Raw genomic sequence first — 23,903 nt, 5'->3', positions numbered from 1 at the left:
TAACTCTGGTGTTACTTGGGCAATCTGAGTGAAACTTGAATGCCCCATAACCTCATAGTGGTGGACATGTATATTAAGTTTGTTTGAAAAAAATCTTAAATAAGGAATTAATTTTTTTTTTGCGGGGGGGGGGGGGGGGGGGGAAACCAAGGTAAGTGGGTGACCAGGTGTGGGTACACAACTTCACATGTTTACAATAAATGTTCATGGAAAAGAATGCAAGAAATTTAATGAAGTTCTACCAGTTATGTACAAATACGTGGATTTTTATACAATTAAAGGGCAACAACTCTGAAGTAACAGAATAAATCCAAACGAAATTGTGCGTACACAACCACATTATGGTGATCTAAATTCTGTAAGTTTCATAGTTCTAGGTCAAATATATCAAAAGTTATGATGCAGAAATTGCCACATTTATAGTACCACATATAGTTAACACTAGAAACTTCTAAGGGCCATAACTCTGGTGTTACTAGGGCAATCTGACTGAAACTTGATGGGCCGCAAAGACTCATTGTGGTGAAAATGTATATGAAGTTTTATATAAATATTCCCAACCACTTCCTAGATATGGCTCCCGACGGACGAAAGGACGGACAACACCAAAACTATATCCCTCCGACTTTCGTCGGGGGATAAAAAGAACAGACAGTTACTTTGTTTTTATCAAGTTTAATCAACTAGGCTGACATATAAATAACGGACAATAGAATATGAAGAAAAACTAAGTGTCAAGACATTTTATTAAAATAATAAGTTCTATATACATTCATATATATGCTTTCATGCAATAAACCTGTACCATAAACTGTTCTAAGGAAACACCTTTTACTGAAGACCACATATTTTATTTCTCCAAGGGTGGCTTTTAAACAGTTTTGACTGATAGTTTAGTACACAATATAAGTGGCTCTCGATGCTTAGTACAGGCTCTCAATGCTACATATATTTACATATATTTACATATATGGGCATAATGAACCTTAAAAAATCTTTTAGAAATTTTAGTTCTCTAAAATAGGAGTTCTTATTCTGATGGTAAATATAGTACTTTGGGATATTTTCGTCATGGTTAATTTTTCGCCTATTTGGCCACCCATATGAAGTGGCAAAAATATAACGCTCAAAAATATACCTATGTCCAAAATTTAACACCATATAAACGTTAACATTACAATACCTGTTTATCTACATGATTACCAATTGCAAATACAGTCAAACCTGTGTTAAAGACCTCTGAACAGAGACCACCTGGCTCTAAAGACCACATTTTTTGTTTCCCATTTTAACATTTACAGTATATTTTAACCTGTGAATAAAGACCACCTTTTGGCTCTCCCAAGGGTGGTCTTTATAGACAGGTACCTGACATCGGATATAAAAGGATAATTGCTTGTTTTACCTGTATTGTTACAAAAACAAGAAACCCCGAGATTTTCTCACCTTGACCAATTTTAATTAAATCTACTGAATATGTGTAGTTGATAATTAATGGGCAGTTAGATTTCGATACACTTACTGTACATGGTTGTGACAGACACAGTGTGAAAACAAACATGTCTATTCTCAAATATTTTCAACAAAACATTTTAACGAATTTTATTGCTTTTATGTTTTAATACGATTTGCAATAAATTTCAGTATGTATATACCAGAAATAATAAAGTCACATGTACACAATTTGTGTTGTTGGATAATTGCAGAAAAGTAACCTAACTTTGATACTCTTCGAAAACGGGGTAATGTTGTTGTACTTTGATGAAATTTTTGGGCAAATTTTCGCTACCTATGTAAGATGGCAAAAATTACACATGCCAAAATAAAAACACTACATTTTGGGTTAAAAGGGCGAAAATTGGCTGACACGAAAATATCCCAAAGTACGGTACATGATAACAATTGGCATGAATAAAACATGTTCAGATGAATGATGAAGTCTAGTTCGGTCTAAACAACACACCCAAGTCTAGGAAATCATGGCACACCAGAATTGCTTAGAGAAAATTTTTGTGTATTTCTTTTTCATCATTCATGCATGGTAAAAGCTGGTAAGAATATGTATTAATAAATTCTAAGTTGGCTTAAACAACCCATGCAAATCTTTAGGAAATCTTGGTACTCCAAAGTCTGCTCGAGCAATTTCTTCCATACTTTTGGCATCCAGTATAAGAAGGAAAGCATTAGCTCCATCTTTCTCGTCAAAATCTGTCCGGCTTACTGCAGATAACAGCACACCTGTAAATTACAGGAAAGACAGTGCATAGTAGTAAATAAAAAACTATTAGGCTGTCCAAAACGGAACAGATGTTGAATTCTGACTGTAAAATTGACATCAATAATAAATACAGGGTAGACAAATGCAGATAATAATCATATTTTTATTCTTAAAATGTGGAATCTGTGTGTTCATTTTACCACGAAAAAAGCCACTGCATCTAAAACCAAAATATTTAAAAAGATTTTACTGTAGTTTTTACATTGTGTAACTATATACAGAACACATACCGTCATCCTCGGCTGTACCATCTGGCCTGGGAACAAACACAGGTTCAGTAGGGAAACAATTTTCACTCTTCCATTGCTTGTGTGACTTCGTTTCCATGTCAATTTTTACCAACTAAAACAGATATCAGACTTGCTCAATTAAGTAAATTATTTTTTACTGTCTGAATACTACAGGATGCCGTAGATTGGTAATTCTTGCATGCCAGACAGGATTTGCTTATTTTTTTGCAGGAGCAAGAAAAACTTGTCTTACACCCAGGAGTGTAAGATGACTCGCATGCTGTAACTGATGGATGAATGTGTAAATTCATATGCTGATATAACAAGAGGGTCATGATGACCCTATATCGCTCACCTGTTAAACTTGGCTTATGAATCATCAAGATAAACATTCTGACCAAGTTTCATGAAGATAGGGTCATAAATGTGGCCTCTAGAGTGTTAACAAGCTTTTCCTTTGATTTGTGTGATGACCTAGGTTTTGATCCTACATGACCCAGTTTTGAACTTGGCCTAGGAATCATCAAGATAAACACTCTGACGAAGTTTCATGAAAACAGGATCATTAATGTGGCCTCTGTGGTGTTAACAAGTTTTTCCTTTGATTTGACCTGGTGGCCTAGTTTTTGACCCCACATGATTCAGTTTCTATCTTGGCCTAGAGATCATCAAGATAAACATTCTGTGCAAGTTTGTGTCAAATGAATGCATAAATGAAACCTCTATATGGCTGAAAGTTTCAGAATAGAAAATTTTGCCCCTTTCAGAGAAAGTAACTCTAGAACCCTTGAAGGAATCCAGCCGGTTTTCAAAGGAACCAAGGTCTTAATAGTCACTTAGGTTGTGTGTAAGTATGGTTAAGATCAAATGTATAATGTCACTTCTACCGTTTTCACAAGGTAAAAATGAACAAATTTAAAATTTGTCTCTTTCAGGGGTCAATCAGGGGCCGTAACTCCGGAACCCATGATTGGATCTGATGTATTCATTATGGAATCAAAGAGTTATTGTTGTTAAAGATATTTTGCAAGTTTGTATCAAATCAACCATAAAATGAAGTCTCTATATGGCTGCAAAAGCCAAAATAGCAAATTTTGGACCTTTAAGGGGCCATAACTCTGGAAGTTTTCGAAAGGATCTGAGATATTATGCCAATACAAGTTGTGTGCAAGTTTGATTAAAGTTGATTGCAAAATATGGTCTCTATCATGTTCACAAGCCAAAAATAGGAAATTTTGGCTTTTTAAGGGGCCATAACTCTAGAACCAATGATGTTATTTTCACAGTTTTCGAAAGGAACCGTGATATTATGCAAGTTGTGTGCAAGTCTGATTAAAGTTTATTTCAAAATGTAGTCTCTATCGTGTTCACAAGCCAAAAATAGCAAATTTTGGCCCTTTAAGGGGTCATAACTCTGGAACCCATGAAGGGATCTGGCCAGTTTTCGAAAAGAACCAAGATATTATGCCAATACAAGTTGTGTGCAAGATTGATTTAAAACTGATTACAAAATGTGGTCTCTAAGAAACTGTGAACGGATGGACAACAGATGGATGGACGACGGACAAAATACGATCACAAAAGCTCACCCTGTCACTACGTGACAGCTGAGCAAATAAAATAATGCTTAAAAGAAAAAAAAATGTTTTCCTTTATTTCTTCTATTAATTAAAGAATGCAAGAAAAAGAATTCAACACTAGTTGAAGGTGCAGGTGAAAACGTCTGGCTTTTGGATAACTGTTTTGAGAGCCTTAATACCATCTAAACAAATACCCTTGAGCCAGATATTTCCATTAGCACCTTCAGCCAATGAAAGTTTCTTATAATATTCATAATGGTTTTAGTTTCACTAAAATTTGGGAATAATACCTCTAGTGAATTCAAAACAAATGTGAATATCTATCTGCATTATATCCTAAAACACAAAAATAGAAATCTTCACATCATGAATAATGCTCTTAACCATAAAATCACTAAATAAAATCTTTGCTAAAATTACCCAATCTACCAAAGATTTTGAGGATTATAACTTGAACTACATTTAAAAGTTTGGTCAGTGGTAAGGAGAAACAAAAATAAAATTGCATATAAAAAATACCAGGTAAGCAAAACATCCAATAAAATACACTGAAACATATAAATGGTACCCCTCAGTTTTTGCACTCTGCTGTATTTTAGAAACTATTTATGAGAGCCTTCATAGAAAAAGTGTGTTCTGTTGTATATTTTGTCTAGATTAGTGCTAACACAAGTATTTCAATGCATCCTTTAAATACTTGCTAAAAACTACAAATTTGTTTCAAGAGACAGTAATGCTTAAGGTTTTATATCAAACACAGTCATACCGTATGAATAATGTCCGCCTTCGAATGCCATCCTACACCATACACATATCTGTACTTCTTAGTGTTGTAGTTACGATAGTTTATTTGTGGGAATTCTATTCCTTAAAATATATATGTTTCAATAATGTAAACATGTAAATAACATATTGTTCAACAAACATTTTAACAAGTTTTGAAAAATACGATATTCTGATGTTGACCAGTGTATTTAAATTAGGGCTGGGACGATTACTCGATTAATCGGATCCGATTCGATTACTAGGTGAAACCGATTTCAATTTTGCAAAACCGCTTCTCGCTCTCAAACAAAAAACATCCTACTATCCCAATAGAATTTATATTAAATAAAATACACCAAACTATTAGACTTATTAAGTAACAAATTGCAAACGATAAAGTCCGTAAGTGCCTGACAAAGTGCATTGATATGGTTGTCAGGAAAGGAAACAGCATTTTCAATATGGCGGCTGATTATCCGGTTCGATTCGATGACGATTAACCGGTTTCAAAATTTTGATATCATCCCAGCCCTAATATAAATGGCAAATTTGTTCTACGGAAAGGCTCAATTTTTCTATTAACAAATTTCTGGAAATACAAACTTTAGAGTCAACATATAGTATAAGTGTTGATCACTAACAAAAGAGATAAGATATACCTATATTGGCCAGTCTTTGTCCTGGTTATCAATAAAAGGCACGCCTAAATCAACCAGTATTTGTGCAGATTTTTATCAGTAAATAACTTACCTATATTGTCCATTATTTCATGTGTCAGGAACACTGTTTTTGCATCTCTCCTTTTCGCAGTGGCTTTTGTGTAGGGTAATGTGACCAAGTTTGTTGCAGGTGTTGCCTGTTAAATTAAACATCTGTTTAACATCTTTATGCTACCAATGTGTGTGTTTAAGTTTACTTATAGTCACCACCAGTCACTTATATTGCCAACTTTTCTGAAGAATGTCAGTAATTTTAATTGGAGGAGAGTGCAAGATACAGAATATGCTCCAATTCCAGAAACTTTCCTCATTCCCAGAAACTTCAAACTTCCCTCATTCCCAGAAACTTCCCTCATGCCAAGTGTAAATCACCCATACAGTGGGAATTTTACCCAATATTAGTAAGGTCTTGCAACATTCAGTTCATAAATTTCATACTTGGAAAAGCCAACAAACTATCAACCTTTAAAAAATCTGTTAAAATGTTTTTTTACGCACGCACGCACGCACATACACACACACACAAATATATGTATTATTAAACGCAGATGGACAAGTTCATTATAGAAACTTAGCAGGGTAAGGATTAAAAGAAACCACCAATGTCTGGACAAGTAAAAGTAACAATATCTACATAATATATATAAATAAATAATCAAGTCATTTGTACATCTATAAGACAAAACGGTTGATCCACAAGTTCTCTCAACATAAGCAACAGGTCTTCCCTATTTCCCATACAGTTAAATGCTATACTGATAGATGCAAATTTTCTTAAAGAAATAAGATCAGTGTAACAAATCTGTCAAAACCAGAATTTGAAAAAATAAAAACAGACTGTCCTTTTTGCCATGATAATTCATAATACCCCATGGTACAACATCTTTATACTAAGAACACATCACTATTAAGACCAGTTTTTAAAAGAACCTTAATTGAAAATACTGTAGAATCATTAATTTTCAAGGGATCTTATTTCAGAGGTTCAGTGAATCCACAAAATTTAAACACAACAAATTAATAAAATCGCTATTCATGTTGTATTCAAAAGATGCAATGTACCAATTCACATCCCCAAGAAATAAGTACTTGAGCCAAAAACACAATATTTTGTGCCAGGTTTCACTATATAGATAAAAAATTACAAATAAAAATATACTAACATTGGGTTTTATTTTGAGAGGAATTACATAACGTCGTGTCAGAGGATCCTCAATTTTTCTGTGTTCATTCTCACATTGTTCCGTGGTGAGCTGTTTCAAGTATAGGTATTGTAACACAGAGTCTTTCCTGTATGCAATAATGTCCATCACCAAATTTCCTGAAACATAAAATATGAAAATGATTAAATAAGACTTTTTAAAAACATTTGTTTTACAAAATAGATTAAGACATCTTATTAGATACTTGTTTCTAATTCCCTGTGAAGTTTCAATGGAATCGGAAACGTCAATATTTTTCCATAAATGGAGGCCTAAATTTCATATCGGGTGTGTGATGTAATTTAGAATGTGTGTCGTTGCATTGATTCTTTTATTTAGCTCAGTATTGTCAATCTTATTCAGGCTAGTGAACTAATTCATAATATACTCAGCGTCAATGAAAAGTTACCACCCTAATGGCCCTTACGTTTTAACAAGAGGACCATGATGGTCCTGAATCGCTCACCTATCCCCACATGACCCAGTGTTGAACTGAATATGATGTCGTTATTTCTATTATTTGACATAGTGACCTAGTTTTTGAGCACATGTGACCTAGATATCATCAAAATAAAAAATTCTGACCAATTTTCATGAAGATCCATTGAAAAGTATGACCTCTAGAGAGGTCACAAGGTTTTTCTATTATTTGACCTAATGACCTAGTTTTTGAAGGCATGTGACCCACTTTTTAACTTGACCTAGATATCATCAAGGTGAACATTCTCACCAAATTTCATGAAGATCTCATGAAAAATATGGCCTCTAGAGAGGTCACAAGGTTTTTCTATTTTTCGACCTACTGACCTAGTTTTTGACCGCACATGACCCAGTTTCGAACTTGACCTAGATATCATCAAGCTGAACACTCTCACCAATTTTCATGAAAATCCATTGAGAAATATGGCCTCTAGAGACGTCACAATGTTTTTCTATTTTTAGACCTACTGACCTAGTTTTTGACCGCACGTGACCCAGTTTCGATCTTGACCTAGATATCATCAAGATGAACATTCTGATCAATTTTCATGAAGATCTCTTGAAAAATATGGCCTCTAGAGAGGTCACAAGGTTTTTCTATTTTTAGATCTACTGACCTAGTTATTGACCGCACGTGACCCAGTTTCGAACTTGACCTAGATATCATCAAGATGAACATTCTGACTAATTTTCATAAACATCCCATGAAAAATATGGCCTCTAGAGAGGTCAAAAAGTTTTTCTATTTTCAGACCTACTGACCTAGTTTTTGACCGCACGTGCCCCAGTTTCGAACTTGACCTAGATATCATCATGGTGAACATTCTGACTAATTTTCATGAAGATCCATTGAGAAATATGGCCTCTAACGAGGTCACAACGTTTTTCTATTTTTAGACCTACTGACCTAGTTTTTGAACGCACGTGACCCAGTTTTAAACTTGACCTAGATATCATCAAGGTTAACTTTCTGACCAATTTTCATGAAAATCCATTGAGAAATATGGCCTCTAGAGAGGTCACAAGGTTTTTCTATTTTTAGACCTACTGACCTAGTTTTTGATCCCACGTAACCCAGTTTCAAACTTGACCTAGATTTCATCAAGGTGAACATTCTGACCAAATTTCATGAAGATCTCATGAAAAATATGGCCTCTAGAGAGGTCACAAGGTTTTTCTATTTTTAGATCTACTGACCTACTTTTTGGCCACACGTGACCCAGTTTCAAACTTGACCTAGAATTTACCAAGATGAACATTCTGACTTATTTTCATAAAGATCCCATGAAAACTGTGACCTCTAGAGATGTCACAAGGAAAAGTTTACGCACGGACGCACGTACGCACGGACGACGGACGCTGCGCGATCACAAAAGCTCACCTTGTCACTTCGTGACAGGTGAGCTAAAAATCGCATTGGACTGTGTTAAAAGCATAACATGTCTACATTTTTTATGCATCTGAGACGTCACTGGTGTAAAGATTTGTCAAATTCGTTTACCTCCATTTGAGGCATGGGCTGCACGTGCAAAATGACTTTTTCCAGCAATGTCGACATGTACGAAAATTCTATCGCAAATCATTCATTGCACCTGAAAGTCAGTCGACAGACTAAAAGGAATACGTTGAAAAATCCAGAATATCCTTGCTAAGACTGCCACGTTTAAGACACGATCAACGTCATCAGGCCATTGACATGGTTGGCGCCAAACATTCATGTCGTGAAATTGCACATCGTATGTGCTGTTCTCACCTGACAGTCATGAAATGGGTAAAGAGACATGATCAAACAGGGTCTATGAGTAATAGACCACGCACAGGCCATGAAAAAGTGACGTAGATATTGTATAAACAAGTAAAGTGGTATATATTAAGTGGTAACTTTTCAATGACGCCAAGTATATTTAAATTGCAATTTTTAATTGTAGATACGTAAGTAATAAAAAGGTTATTATCTTTGCATTGGGAAATATGCACTTGTTCTTTAGCGGAAGAAAATTGTGCTCCTAAAATCGCGCAATATTTCCGCTGCAAAACTTTTGTATATTTCCCCTTACAAAGCTACTATAACTACTCCTATGGATACATGTATGCCAAACTAGTTAGACAATTGAATAAGCATCTTGTGTGTCAAAGTTCAGAACAATTCAATATCAACTAGATTTACACACACACTGCCAAAACACCAGTAAATCCCTATTTTGAAATGAAATCCTTTAACAACACTGTTGGTGACAAAATAAAAACATGGAAAACCACAGGTCGCCCAACACGACATAAATAAAAATGTTGCAGGCGCAGTTTGATTGAGCCTGTTCATGGACGGTAGTGGAAATGCAAGCTACCGTCCATGCCCTCTAGCCCCGGGTTGAGCAATACTCAACATTTAAGTTTATATATAATTTTTGTTATGATTAGTGGTGGTGAACCATGTCAAAATAAAAATATATCAAAAAAGGGTAAATAAAAAAAAAGACTATAAAACTACAATACAAAAGCAAAGTGCAATCCTCTAGACAAACATTATTGGGAAAACTAAAATATGCTTGTTTTGAAGAGGTTGTTTTCTTGGTAGGTAAATTTACAGAGAAACTGGTCTAATTGGAAAGATTCTTCTGCCTTTATAGGAAAGGGATCTGCTCTACAGCAATGATATGAGCAGCGCCATGAGAAAACCAACATAGTGGCTTTGCGACCAGCATGGATCCAGACCAGCCTGCGCATCCTGGTCAGGATCAATGCTGTTCGCTAACGATTTCTCTAATTGCAATAGGCTTTGACAGCGAACAGCATGGATCCTGACCAGACTGCGCGGCTCATGTTAACAGAGGCTGAACAGTATACACTACCTTTATCCTCAAATGTGTTGATATGATGCATAAACATAAATGTGTCAGTCTCAAATCTTAAGTTAGCATTTATCTCTGCACCGGTCTTCTTGTCAATCACTCGGAACCTCGGCTGAAAAAAAGCAATATAACCACATTACCTAGTATGTTTTTGTTTGTTTTGTGTTTAACGCCATTTTTCTACAGTATTTCAGTTACGTAATGGTGGGCAGTTAACCTAACTTGTGTTCCTGGCTTCTATACCAGTACAAACCTGTTCTCTGCAAGTTACTTCCAACTTCCCCACATGAATCAGAGAGAAAGGACGAATGATAGCAGACACAATGTCTTTTGTCAAATCATCACAGAGAACACGCCCTGCCCAGGGATCGAACACATGACCCAATGATCCTTAGATCTGTGCTCTCCCCACTGAGCTAAGCGGGTGGGTTACCTTACCCAGTATGCACATTCTACCTGGTATATACACTATCTCTAGTTTATACACTATATTACTCAAATATATACTTGGTATAAACACCCTCTCCAGTATATACACGCCACTTGGTATATATAGTTATATTGAGACACGCAGAGGTAAGTGTGTAAATGCGGTAGGTCTTTATGCAAAGATGACCTTAAAAAAGCTTGGTATGATAATGTTATGTCTTTATAACAGAAGAATATCTGAATCACAAGTTTGTCTTGCTTCCAAAGCCAGCGTTGTTTTGAGCATTTTGGCCATTCCTGTTTTACAGTTGACAGTAACAGAGTACCTTTATTCAACATTTACATGACACCAAAGAAGAGTTTGATATAACTACAGTGGTGGAGCCATATTCCAGAGCTCAGCATATTCCAGAGTTCAGCATATTCCAGCATCATATTCCAGAGCTCAGCATATTCCAGTGCTCTGCATATTCCAGAGTTCTGCATATTCCAGTGCTTGGCATATTCCAGACTGAGTGCTCGACATATTCCTGAGCTCAGCATATCCCAGTGCTCAGCATATTCCAGAGCTCAGCATATTCCAGTGCTCAGCATATTCCAGTGCTCAGCATATTCCAGAGCTCAGCATATTCCAGCATCATATTCCAGAGCTCAGCATATTCCAGTGCTCTGCATATTCCAGAGTTCTGCATATTCCAGAGCTCAGCATATTCCAGAGCTCAGCATATTCCAGTGCTCAGCATATTCCAGAGCTCAGCATATTCCAGTGCTTAGCATATTCCAGAGTTCAGCATATTCCAGCATCATATTCCAGAGCTCAGCATATTCCAGTGCTCAACATATTCCAGAGCTCAGCATATTCCAGTGTTCAGCATATTCCAGAGCTCAGCATATTCAAGTGCTCAGCATATTCAAGAGCACAGCATATTCCATTCCAGAGCTCAGTATATTCCAGTGCTAAAAATATTCCAGAGCTCAGCATATTCCAGTGCTCAGCATATTCCAGTGCTCAGCATATTCCAGAGCTCAGCATATTCCAGCATCATATTCCAGAGCTCAGCATATTCCAGTGCTCTGCATATTCCAGAGTTCTGCATATTCCAGAGCTCAGCATATTCCAGAGCTCAGCATATTCCAGTGCTCAGCATATTCCAGAGCTCAGCATATTCCAGTGCTTAGCATATTCCAGAGTTCAGCATATTCCAGTATCATATTCCAGAGCTCAGTATATTCCAGTGCTCAACATATTCCAGAGCTCAGCATATTCCAGTGTTCAGCATATTCCAGAGCTCAGCATATTCCAGTGCTCAGCATATTCAAGAGCACAGCATATTCCATTCCAGAGCTCAGTATATTCCAGTGCTAAGCATATTCCAGAGCTCAGCATATTCCAGTACTCAACAAATTCCAGAGCTCATAATATTCCAGAGCTCAGCACATTCAAAATCTCAGCATACTCCAGTGCTCAACATATTCCAGAGCTCAGCATATTCCAGAGCTCAGCATACTCCAGAGCTCAGCATATTCCAGTGCTCAGCATATTCCAGTGCTCAACATATTCCAGAGCTTGAAGTAGATCTGGCAATTTGGCATTTTTTCTACATCCTTCAACATAATCAAGTTATTACTTTCTCAGTAAGTTGAAATAACAATCATTTGAACTTTAAGTAATAAATAAAATAAACATGTGTTTTATTTACCTAAAAAAATAGTGTCTACAAGACATTCGCATTATTTCTAAAATTGGCTCAATTCATTTACCACTGAGATGAGCAACCAGTACCTATCCACCAGACTACCACTCCCTATGTGCTCTTCACATTTACAAAAGTATATAATGCCTAAAAAATTCAAAGCATAATGTCCAAACTGCCATTTTGCAAAAATCAATTTACCAACCTTACTCTGAGGTTTCCATTCTAACGCTGCTTCTTGGATCTTTGCTGATGCTACCTTTTTCATATTCATGTGTAAAGGTTGCTCAATAAATACATAGTAGTTTTCAGACATACCAAAGCTGAAAAAAGATACATTTAAGAACATTCATAGCTGTATATTATCATTTGAGCCGTGCCATGAGAAAACCAACATAGTGGCTTTGCGACCAGCATGGATCCAGACCAGCCTGTGCATCTGCGCAGTCTGGTCAGGATCCATGCTGTTCGCTAACGGTTTCTCTAATTGCAATAGACTATGAAAGTGAACAGCATGGATCCTGACTAGACTGCGCAGGTGCGCAGGCTGGTCTGGATCTAAGCTGGTCGCAAAGCCACTATGTTGGTTTTCTCATGGCAAGGCTCATTTAATGAAAAAATTAGAGTACATGGAAAATAGAAGTTTTACGCTCTATGTAACAGAAAAAAATGTGGTAATTTAAGTCAGCTATGTTTATAACAAGCCTTCATGCTTTTAGTTCTTCAATAAGCATCATTGAAAAGAACAAGTCAGTTAAAACTCTGTGACAATGAATTGATCCATTACCCATGTCCAGACAAAAAGAAACTAAAATTTTCTTAAGTTTGAATTCACACTAACACAATTTAGGTCATAATGACGGAGAAAGACTTCTAGGTACCGATCTTGACATCAGTTTAGTCAGGGGCCGGCATCTGGGTAGAACCACAATCATCCTGTGAGCTAGTATGCCTCCAGATACATAACTTTCTCACATGAAAGTTTTATCCACAAAAACAGGGTTTTGAACTTACAGACATGAGAGCAAGTGGTTCAAAGTTAGTGACCTTAACCCAGCAGGTTTGGCAAAATCAGTTCATGTTATTTGCAGTTCAAGCATTGGAAAAATTTACTTAATATAAGAATTTTGCTGAGACCTGACAAGAGTTTGAAGGTTGGAGTTTGAATCTGATTTTCAGCAAACGAAGTTCAACTGTAGTAAAGACGCTGGACCAAATAATTCAATGTACATATAATAAGTACCATATTCTTTCATGAAAACAATTCTCTTATAAACATTGTTAGCAAGATAAATATAAATAAAACATAAATTTAACAAGTCTTCACAAAAGGAAACTTTATAAACCCAAATCTTTTAACCAAAATATAAAAGCCCTCAATGGCCCAATATATTTCTGCTATCTGGTACCTGTGTAGGTAGTTTATGTGCATTTTTGACTGAGATGCTAGTGATGCTACTACTTGGCCTTGTGGGAAATCATCACTTTTGTCTGAAAAAACAACAACAGAAATTTAATTTGCAAATAATTAATCAAGCATAATTGCCTAAATATGCCAAATTTTAGCAAATCTTTAGAATTCATATCTAATGTCAATTAGGACATAATAAACATGTCTAGACTCCCAAACAAGGTTACTTTTTTGCAAAAGTTGGATACAGAATTTTTCTAAGATAAAGACATTTGTGAAAACAAAATAAAAATGACTTTTGACACAATTGTGTGATTTCAAAATTGAAAAAAAATGTTTGTACCATTTTTTTGTATAAAGATCTTTACAATGATAAGCAATTATCATTAATTCTTATCCTGATTAATAAAAACTTTAAAAAACTGTTCTGAAATTCATGACTTAAAGTAGTGGACCCTTGACAACTGAGCAATTTCCAATCGATTACATATTCTACATGTCTGGTTTTGGCATTCTCAAGTTCATACGGAAAGCTATATTCTGGTTGAGCTACAGTTTGTGCGAAGAATGCTGAAATACTAAACAAGAATATGCAATAGCATAGAAATTATCAATTGTCATTACCGGTCCATTACCCTTACCATGCTAAATTTCTATAATGAACTTGTCCATCTTTCAATTTGGACAGTATCATTAACTGTTAAAAGGTGTGCTTACCAAAAAAGATACTGACTGAATGGGGAACAGTGCAGATCATGATCAGACTGCACAGATGTGCAGGTTAATATTGATCTGCATTGGTCGCAAAGGTAGAATCAATCATGTCCAGCAAGATAAGGGTTAAACCAAAATTGAGCCGTGCCATGAGAAAACCAATGTAGTGGGTTTGCGACCAGACCAACATGGATCCAGACAAGCCTGCGCATCCGCGCAGTCTGGTCAGAATCCATGCTGTTCGCTTTTAAAGCCTATTGGAATTGGAGAAACTGCGCAGGCTGGTCTGGATCCATGCTGGTCGCAAAGCCACTATGTTGGTTTTCTCATGGCGCGGCTCATTAATATACCTTTCTTTGGTGGTATGCGTATGAGACAGGTTTTCGGCCAGCCTTGATACGTGTTACCAAGGTTATGAATTGTACCGTCTGCATCATAATGTGGATGAGCTGTGGCACAGTTTACTGCAACACAGTTCTCTAACTTCACCTGAAAAATAGACAAAACAAAAGTTTACATTAACAAATACTCAACAAGATAGCATCTCTATCTGCTTTTACTTGTTTGTGTGTGTGTTCGGCTTCAGCATCTTTATCATCAATTTTTCAGTCATATAAACAACAGTGTCTTCTTGCAGCAGTGAGCACAATGCCTAACCTTATAGTGCTGCCTCACTGGAATATCATGCCTTAGAGACATGACATGATACCCCACCCAGTCAAATTATACTGACACCAGGCTGACCAGTCCTAACATCGTCCTCTTAAGGATAACATGGTGTAATAGCCATATTTCATATCTTGTAACTGGATGGTAATATTTAAATGAAATTTGGTCACTTTAAAGACATTCAAAATTAAAAACGTTTCATCAAGAGATTTTTTTTAATTTTATCATTTTTGGGGGAGATAATCAGTATTGAAGTTAACATTGAAACCTATGGGAAATATATAATTTCTTTGATTATGAGAATCTGAGCTTGAGTTTCGAGAAAATTTGCGGTAGAAAGCTGCATTATACAAAAAGAAATCTAAAATTCCCCGTAGGGAAAAGGAGAAAATTATTACAGTATATTACTTGTCTTAGGGGTTTTAAGTTTCACCATTATAAGGTTAAGTAAGGGCTTCCCAGCTTCGATAGTTTAGACTTTTTTTTTGCACACCGACACAATTATAGGTCAGGCCTAAACTGCATTATATCAGGCATGGACAGGCATCTTGGTAGATCAACTGACCTTCAGTAAACCAGCTTGATGGCTTCCTCAAATGATAAACCAAGCAGGACTCAAAACCTCAGATGTGAGAGACAAATCATTCGAAAGCCAAAGATAACCACTTAGTCACACAGGCCCATCCTCACTTTACCAATTGTCCCCTATGTAATACAAATGCTATTTTTACCTTTTCTAATCTGTCTAGGGTCTCGGGATCTATTCTGTTAATGAAGTTTCTCTCTGTAGCTGCATACAGCTCGTCTTTTAATGGAAAGAAACTAACATTCGTATTGTCTGTTGCATCTTCCATCTCGAAGTGACTTAACTGCCTGGAGAAAATGATAAAGTAAAATTAGCATTTCTTTTTTTTTGATAAATTTTGATGAAATCCAAGAGGCTTGTCTCACCATGTACCTCACAATATCAGTTTATTTTTTAGCAAAAAAAAAAAAATCATGTAGCATCTTATATCTGCTATTGGTAATACATCAATATTAAGGAAGATATGCTTAATACTGTAAAAGCACGTATTTTCGCTGGGTCAAAATTTTGCGAATTTGAAATTTTGAGCATGTTCGCAAGGTTTAATATAAGCAAAATTGTAAAAATGGTATCCTACTTGAATCTGAATTATACTAATGGTGAATATTTATGTGAGGATTAATTTTCGCTAGGTGTAGGGCCTCGCGAACATAACGAAAATTAAACCCTCTGGAAAATTTTTGCTTATACAGTAATGCATCCCTATTAAGGCAGATAAGCTTACTGTACAGTGGTTATTGCTCCTGAGATGGTAATTTGTAAAGTAGGAAATAAAATGTACGCCTTTAAAAAATATGGTCTGACTTTTTTGTATGGATATTATACAGTGAAACCTGCTCTAAAGAACTCACCCTGAAAAACCTACAGTTTCAATTCCACTGTAAATACATGTAGTTGTAATAAACTACAGACCACATACAATAAGAACAATATTTTGGCTGTCCCATTTGTACGTTTTTTTGTATATTTTTTTGCTATTTAAATTACGTACTTTTTGAAACTGTTAATACATGGGTCTGGGGTAGCAACAGTGCCAAATTCATGAACCACTATACGCTTTGCTTCCATCGCTTTTGTATACGCATCACTCTCTAAATATCTACATTGATACGATGCCTTCTTGTCACCTGTAAAATATATTTTTTTCATACTTCTTAAGAATTTCAGTACATATTTTATTGTAAAACAATAGCTTAATGGGAAACTGTCATAAATTTCTGAATTTATAAGTAGGGCTATCATTGATTGGCTAATTTTTAGTACATATTTTGTAAAATATAAAATAGTCATACTTATAACAAGAATAGCAAAAGCTACCCATCTGAGCAAGTAAAATCTTCCATGTTATGACTGACCTTCAAAAAAATAGAGTTATAAATTATAAAGTTAAATTTCAAACATACAGTAGTTTTCTCTTTGCACTGGAATATATTATGATTACATTACGATTCTGTGATGCATTGTGTATGCAATAATAAAATGTAAGTGGTAAACTTATTTCAGAAGTAATTATGCATTCTTCATATCTCAAAACATGTTCCCGGCTTTCATGTTAATCTTCAAATAGGCTCGAACAGAATATAATGAAAGCCGGGTCCATTTTTTGACAGGTCAAATAAATTGGACAATAATATCACTGAATTCATATCCTATACTACACTCAAGTGATCAACCTGTCCATATCTTCAATACCTTGACATCGTAATTATCGGTGACAGCCACATATTGTACATGTAACAAAAACTTTTGGCTGTTTTCGGTTAAGTTTCCATTCAGTGGTGTTGCATCTTCATTTCATTCATATCTAATGTTTACGAGGATGTACTCACGAATTCTGAAGCACTGGAACATGGCCAGAGGATCGAGCCAGTGCCGGTATTTGTCTTCTCCCACCTCGTACATGCCAGGTCCATTTCTGTACAAACTTCCACATAACCATCCTGGTATATCCCCTAGAAACAAAAAGATCATACTCTTCACCTACAAATTTATAATAATTTGTGCTAAAGACCAACCAGGGCCTGTTTAAACTGTACAACTATTGAAGAAGTGGATATTTTCACAGGTCAAAAAGCTCATGAGCTGTTGATTCCAGACTTTTTGTGAGGAGAAGTATTCATGTATCGCCAAAAATTAAATTGCTAGAGCCAAACTTGTTTATCTTTACTTGACTATAATGACATGTCTTGGTGACATAGAAATTCAGGCTGGCTGATATTTTCACAAATTTCTTGATTTCGCTACATGGCAAACTTTTCCATTTATGCAGTATATAACATGCTCTGAATGGTCATTTTCTCTCATACACTGTACTGTACAATTTCAACTGTTCTGAGATCCATTTTGTAAAAGAATGGGTCTTTAAAGAGATTCTTTTTTCAATTCCAATTTGGTAGTCTTTACTAAAAAGTACTGTAGACTGTATTAAAATTTTCTTTTAAAGATGCTACCTAGTTTTACAAATTAATTAACAAATATATTAAGAAGTAATGGTACATAATCTAATTCCATAAAATGGATATTAGCATGCTTGAAATATAAAAAAAATTAACCCCTAGCCTGCTGGCGGCAGATGATTCTGCCTTTGCGACCAGTGCAGACCAAGATCAGCCTGCACATCCGTGCAGTCTGATCATGGTCTGCACTGTTCGCTATTCAGTCAGTAAATTTTCAGTGAAAACCCCTTTGAGTAATAAGTGGTACTGTCCAGATTGAAAGATGGACCAGTCCATTACGGAAATATAGCAGGTTAAGGGTTAAATAATTAGTAGACACATGTTTACACTGGCAATGAACTTATCTTGTGATGTACTATTAATCAATCTAAATATGGTACCGGTACACCCTCGTTACAAAAACTGTAAAGTACATATCAAACTGACAAATCCAGGTTAAAAAAAAACACACTACTGGTACATTAACCACAGTGACCAAGAGGTTAAAAGCACTGTTAGCTCCTTTATGATACAAGTAGTTCATGCAGTTACTACTAGAAAATGTAATTTAGTGTTTCTTTTTCTGTAAGAAAGATCATTAATAACAATAAGAGCCGCACCATGAGAAAAACCAACATAGTGCATTTGCGCAGTCTGGTATTGCAATTAGAGAAACCGTTAGTGAACAGTATGGTCGCAAATGCACTATGTTGGTTTTCTCATGGTGCGGCTCAATTATTATTTATGTTTTAAATAGCTTTATGCTAATTCACATTGTAATCACCCCTTTTAACAGTTAATGGTACTGTCTAAATTGAATTATAGACCAGTTCATTATAGAAATTTAGCAGGGTAAGGATTATATCAACTCTCACATATTGTCATTAAAAGCCACAGACTTCTAAAAGGTTATTTAAATCTTTTGTTTTGTGAAAATTTGTCTTTTTTTGCAGAGTTTTCAGTCACAACAGGTCAATTTTTTGTCATAAGACAACTTTGCAACTTTAATCCTTATCAAGCTGGACACAATTGGTTCTGCTTTTGCAACCAGTGTAGATCAAATATCAGCCTGCAAATTTGTGCAGTCTGATCAAAACCTGCACTGTTCGCCATTCAGTCAGTATCTTTTAGGTAAGCACTCCTTTTAACAGTTAATTGTTACTGTCTAAACTGAAGGATTGGACCAGTTCATAATAGAAACTTAGCAGGATACGGGTTAATAGTGGAGGAAGACCTAAAATGACCAGCCAAACAGACTCAGAATGGCACCAAACTTCTACAATCCAGCTGGATGGCTTCCTCACATGATGAGCCGAGATCGACTCGAGCCCATAGAAGTGAGATGCAGGTAATTCGAAGTAGATGTCTTAACCACTCAGCTACACAGGCTCCAAAACTGACCTATAGTATACTAACTGACTTGAGTATTTTTCAAAATATCGCTTTGAAAGTACAAACATCCACAGACAGTAGTATCTGGCCTGGGATAGACAAAATATATCTGAGTAAAAAATATCACCCATTTTTATCCAAAGTTAGAATACATCTATAAATAAATGTAAATGGGGGTTGCATTTTTAAAGTATTATAAATATTTTCAACTAGAGCTACTGGTGTGTTTGAAATTCTTATTAAAATTTTATAAAAAGAAAATCAAAATCAACCTTAACATGTGTTTTGGTTGAGCATTCAGTACTGGTTTTCTTCTTCACTTATTTAACATGCAGTTTCCGATCACGACTCAATCTAAATTTTGTTTCAGATAAAATCAGATGTTGGAAAATTTTTACTCACTTTCATTTCAGTTTTGCGGACGAATGATAAGGGGAGGTAACTTCAGCCGTGGATTGGGATTATATTTTAACATGGGGATATAAATGTTACAAAATACTTAAATACCCTGAAGCACAGTGTTGTTGCTACCTGTAATTTATTGTTGACATTTCACTTTTTGGCAGGTTGGGATATTTTACAATATATCATCAGGTTAACATTTGTCCTATCCAGACAATTGTGTCTTAATTATTCGGATGAATGACTACGCTAAAATGTTATAGATCTACATGCACATGATCATTTTCCTTTTTTTTTTACATATGCGCTGATTCAGGGTGTCAGGATAGCTTGATCATTTTTTCCATTTTTCGTTTAAAATCCACATCTAAACAAACTTCCCAAGATTTTTTTACTGTAAATCAGAATAATAATGTATTCTCTTTTTACAAAAAAAATCAGCTTTTTAAATTTCTATCAAATACTTTAAATTCACTGACTATTTTTACATACACACCGATTTAGTCAGTAGGAATAAGGATAGCCTTGATTTTCATTTGTTGACATATGAAAAATGACACAATAATCAAACATCTAAAATGTATGTCAGAATGGCTATCTGCATGCTAGTAAAAGAATGATATGAAAATTATATAATACTTAAAGTCTAAAACCTATCATACAGTCCTATCCTCAGGCTCTATACCCTAAAATCCGCTACTGGCGGCTGTACCCTAAAGCACTGTAAATTAAAGATACAAGCTGTCCCGTGGCAGAAATATGCCAACATAAATAATAAAAAATTACAAATCTATAATAACAATAATGAGCAACGTTTTGTTTGCAGCGATATGCTTTCCCTTACAAAAGCAAATGGCACTTCTTAAAGTAAGGGACGGTACTTTTACAGTAAAAAAAATAAGCTAAATAACAAACGGAAAAAACTTCTTACCAAATTTACATACAGTAGCAGTTTTATCCACAGGCACAAGTATCGGACCTTGGACAAAATATATGACCAGACTGAGTCAAAAATGAAAAATATGTAATGAAATATGATACCCCTTCAAAAGATACATATGTCTACTGTAGACATATGTATCTTTTCAAGGGGGCTCATATTTTACTGTATATTTTTATTTTCGAAACATTTAGGATGAAAACAAGGATTTTTATCAGTCTGGTCATATTTTTTGTCCCAGGTCCGATACTCGTGCCTGTGATTTTATCGTGTTCGACGCCACGTGAGTGAAATAAAGCCATTAAATAATTTTGAGAATAGGCTACATAATTATAGGACACGTTACATTCGAATTGACTTGGTCTATAAGAGGTAAAGAAAGGAGACTGAATTTGATATTTCAGCTAGAAAAGCTTACATGTGTTGTGTCCTTCCGAATTGAAATTCTTATCATGACTCGTTGAAAAAAACCTGATAAAATGCATGACAGAGCCTCGCATGTTTTTTTTCTTCAACTGGTTTAATAAATTCAATATGAAAAGACACTCATGTGATATTCTTTTAAAATAGGCTCCCTATTTATTTGCAATAACACCATGAAATATTTATTACCATATTATATTATGTGGCTATATTTCATTAAAGAACATTTGCAGAGTAAACAATGGTAAGTAATTTGGAACAAGATTTTTTTTAGACCGCTTCAGTGATGTCACACCGTGAGAGATGTGATTTCAATGCTGTTTTGAATTAGGATCTGACCAACCGTGACCGAGACTGTCGCGTAAGAATACCGCCAGTCTTACTAAAATACCACCAAATACCACGCCTGGATGGAATCACCGACCGTTCACGTCGAAAGCCAGCTAAACGGCTTCCTCTCCAGTTACTCGAGCATTGAGCCCGGCTATGTAGGCTAGAAGTGCTTCGATTTCAACTGCATTTATTGCTACATATACAGGTACATATGGCATTTAAATGAAACACTCGCTTCTTCGTGTATTTTCTATTAATTTCTAGCTCTCAAAAAATGCAATTTAGAGTTTGCAAGTTCCATATGAGACAAATGAACTGTTTTTGATTCAACATGATGCAATAAAAATCATCAAAACCCATGTGTATTACTGTTGCCATCGGTTTCCAAACTGCGGATACTTCTTCCACTTACGAAGAACATTTACCATTTAATAGTTTTAGAGGATAGTGCAAGATACAGCTGATGTTCCAATTCCTGGCCCCGTTTAACATGCAAGGTACAAACGCCACCAGTTTAAAATCTCGTCCGAAGGACTGTTAATCACTTGGTATGTAGGCCTACCTGGTAAGCGGGGATGAACTCACGGCTGATGTTTTCCTTGCCGACGTCTCTCTTCACATGACCTACGCTGGAGGGCATTAAAACTGTCCTAGCAACATCAACAGACTTTGTTTTATCAGTTTTTTAATATAAACAGTGTATACAAAGAAAGACTTCTAGTCTTTTAGATGTTAATAGTTGTCCCATATCGTGACGGTTGCTTATGTAAAGTATTTCAATTAAATCGTGAGTATACTCATCTAGAATGAGGCGATCACAGAAGAAGATGATCATGATGACCACTACGTCACAGTCTTATTAAGACCGATAAATGTATATATTATACATAAATTTGACCATTCTTTATAAGATTATATAAAATTCTAGCACGACCAAACTATTTTCCTATTAAACAAGACTGAAACTTTGTGCCCTGGAAAATGCTACCAGAAGGTCCAGAATGAAACAAAAACTGAAACGTGCTTACATTAAACTTTAACTTGAAAAAAAACCCCAGATGGGATAGGATACTTTTCTTTCCACCATTACCCGAATTAACCCGAAAGTGCTACTTATAGTAAGTTTACGCCTCATTCCCGTGCTATCGTGTTAAAGTCCAAATAATACAATGTATATCTAAACAGTAATTAGCTCTTGATTTTCGAGAAGATGACATGGTCTACACCACGGCCGAGATAGAATTCCTTCGTACATGAACTCTAAAGAAGGATTTTTAAACTAAACTTACTACACTGCTATGACTCTCTGTCTATATTTTGCTGGACTATAGTGCAAGCTTGCAGAAAAAAAAAATCATTGAAAACTTATTTCTGATGTCATGCACACTTATTTAATCGCTTACCGGTCAATTGGTAGCATTCGGTAAGGGGAGGTAACTTCAGCATTCGGTCAAGTTGGTCTTATACCACAGAATATCAAGGTCGTCTCTTCTAATACTACGACTCAAATTTATTGACTTCCGGTCCTTCGGAACTTGAGCAGTAGCGGTAAGCTGTCCGCTAAGACTCTAATACAAGTACGGCTTAATTTAAAACAAAAACATTTAAAACAGACTTTCCTGTTATTCTTTAAAACATCGCCGAGTTCCACGACTGAAAGTCACTTCGCACTATCTTTATCAAGACATTATAACACACATAATTTCTATATGCAAAGAGCCTGTATAACAGTCGCGCAGATTAATTTTTTCTTAATTAAAGGTAATTATGATAGAATTTTTTATTATTAAAAAAAGAGAAAATACCTGTTATTTTTCCCTCCACTGGAGTTTTATATTCCTGCTCAATAGTTTGAAATAGTTTATGCATGGCTAGAGAAAAACACACACGCGCGAACCTATTAGTGCAAATGAGCTTTATACGAACCTGCTTGTCATATATTCTTTGTTGTCACATGACAGTTGCCATATTGTCAACATAAAATGTTGCAATCACATGACTTTCTCCTGTCAGTGATTATGAAAATGATAAATTACAGTCCTAAATATTGTACATCGCTATCTGATTCGGCAATTTGTAATGGGGGTTTTACATGGAATTTATTTCCTAAGTTTGCAAGTATAAAAAAATAAACATCACTATGATATTTCTACATTTTTCAGCAATGAAAATTATGGCTTAGTCGTAAAAAAATTGTTTGTTTCCGGTATCCCGACCTACCCTAAATTTTTGGCCCGACCCTAAATGTTTTAATGGCCTTGGAGAATTTTTTTTTTCAACTTTTTAACAAAAAGTTGCAAAACTGCACATTTTATGCTTTAAACATGGCCAGTGATGTTAGAAATCAACTTACTGATGCTCTAAAGGCATAA

The 23,903-nt window shown here is 35.5% G+C and overlaps 1 protein-coding gene across 1 annotated transcript; it reads right to left on the bottom strand.

The window, feature by feature from the left end:
- Positions 1-937: 937 nt before the first annotated feature.
- On the bottom strand, positions 938-23,450 carry LOC123527545 (carotenoid-cleaving dioxygenase, mitochondrial-like). The gene is made up of 13 exons (XM_053523541.1): positions 23,337-23,450; positions 17,436-17,558; positions 16,598-16,733; positions 15,752-15,893; positions 14,702-14,840; positions 13,636-13,717; positions 12,432-12,549; positions 10,104-10,215; positions 6,736-6,893; positions 5,604-5,709; positions 4,855-4,955; positions 2,509-2,620; positions 938-2,238 (listed from the first exon to the last, which is right to left on the bottom strand). The coding sequence occupies exons 1-13, from the start codon at positions 23,398-23,400 to the stop codon at positions 2,075-2,077; spliced, it is 1,557 nt and encodes a 518-aa protein (XP_053379516.1). The 5' UTR covers positions 23,401-23,450; the 3' UTR covers positions 938-2,074.
- Positions 23,451-23,903: the final 453 nt, after the last annotated feature.

The sequence above is a fragment of the Mercenaria mercenaria genome, chromosome 14 (genome assembly GCF_021730395.1).
Source record: "Mercenaria mercenaria strain notata chromosome 14, MADL_Memer_1, whole genome shotgun sequence".
In the NCBI taxonomy this organism is placed as follows: Eukaryota; Metazoa; Mollusca; class Bivalvia; order Venerida; family Veneridae; genus Mercenaria; species Mercenaria mercenaria.
This window is presented reverse-complemented; position numbering and strand designations above follow the sequence as displayed.

Excerpts from the sequence above, each read along its gene's own strand:
- LOC123527545 (XM_053523541.1), bottom strand. The coding sequence starts at position 23,400 with ATGCATAAACTATTTCAAACTATTGAGCAGGAATATAAAACTCCAGTG. Across the intron at positions 17,559-23,336 it reads AGTGGAGGGAAAAATAACAG|GGGATATACCAGGATGGTTA; the intron begins GTATTTTCTCTT and ends TTTTGTTTCTAG. Across the intron at positions 6,894-10,103 it reads CAACACATTTGAGGATAAAG|GAAATTTGGTGATGGACATT; the intron begins GTAGTGTATACT and ends TTTATGTTTCAG.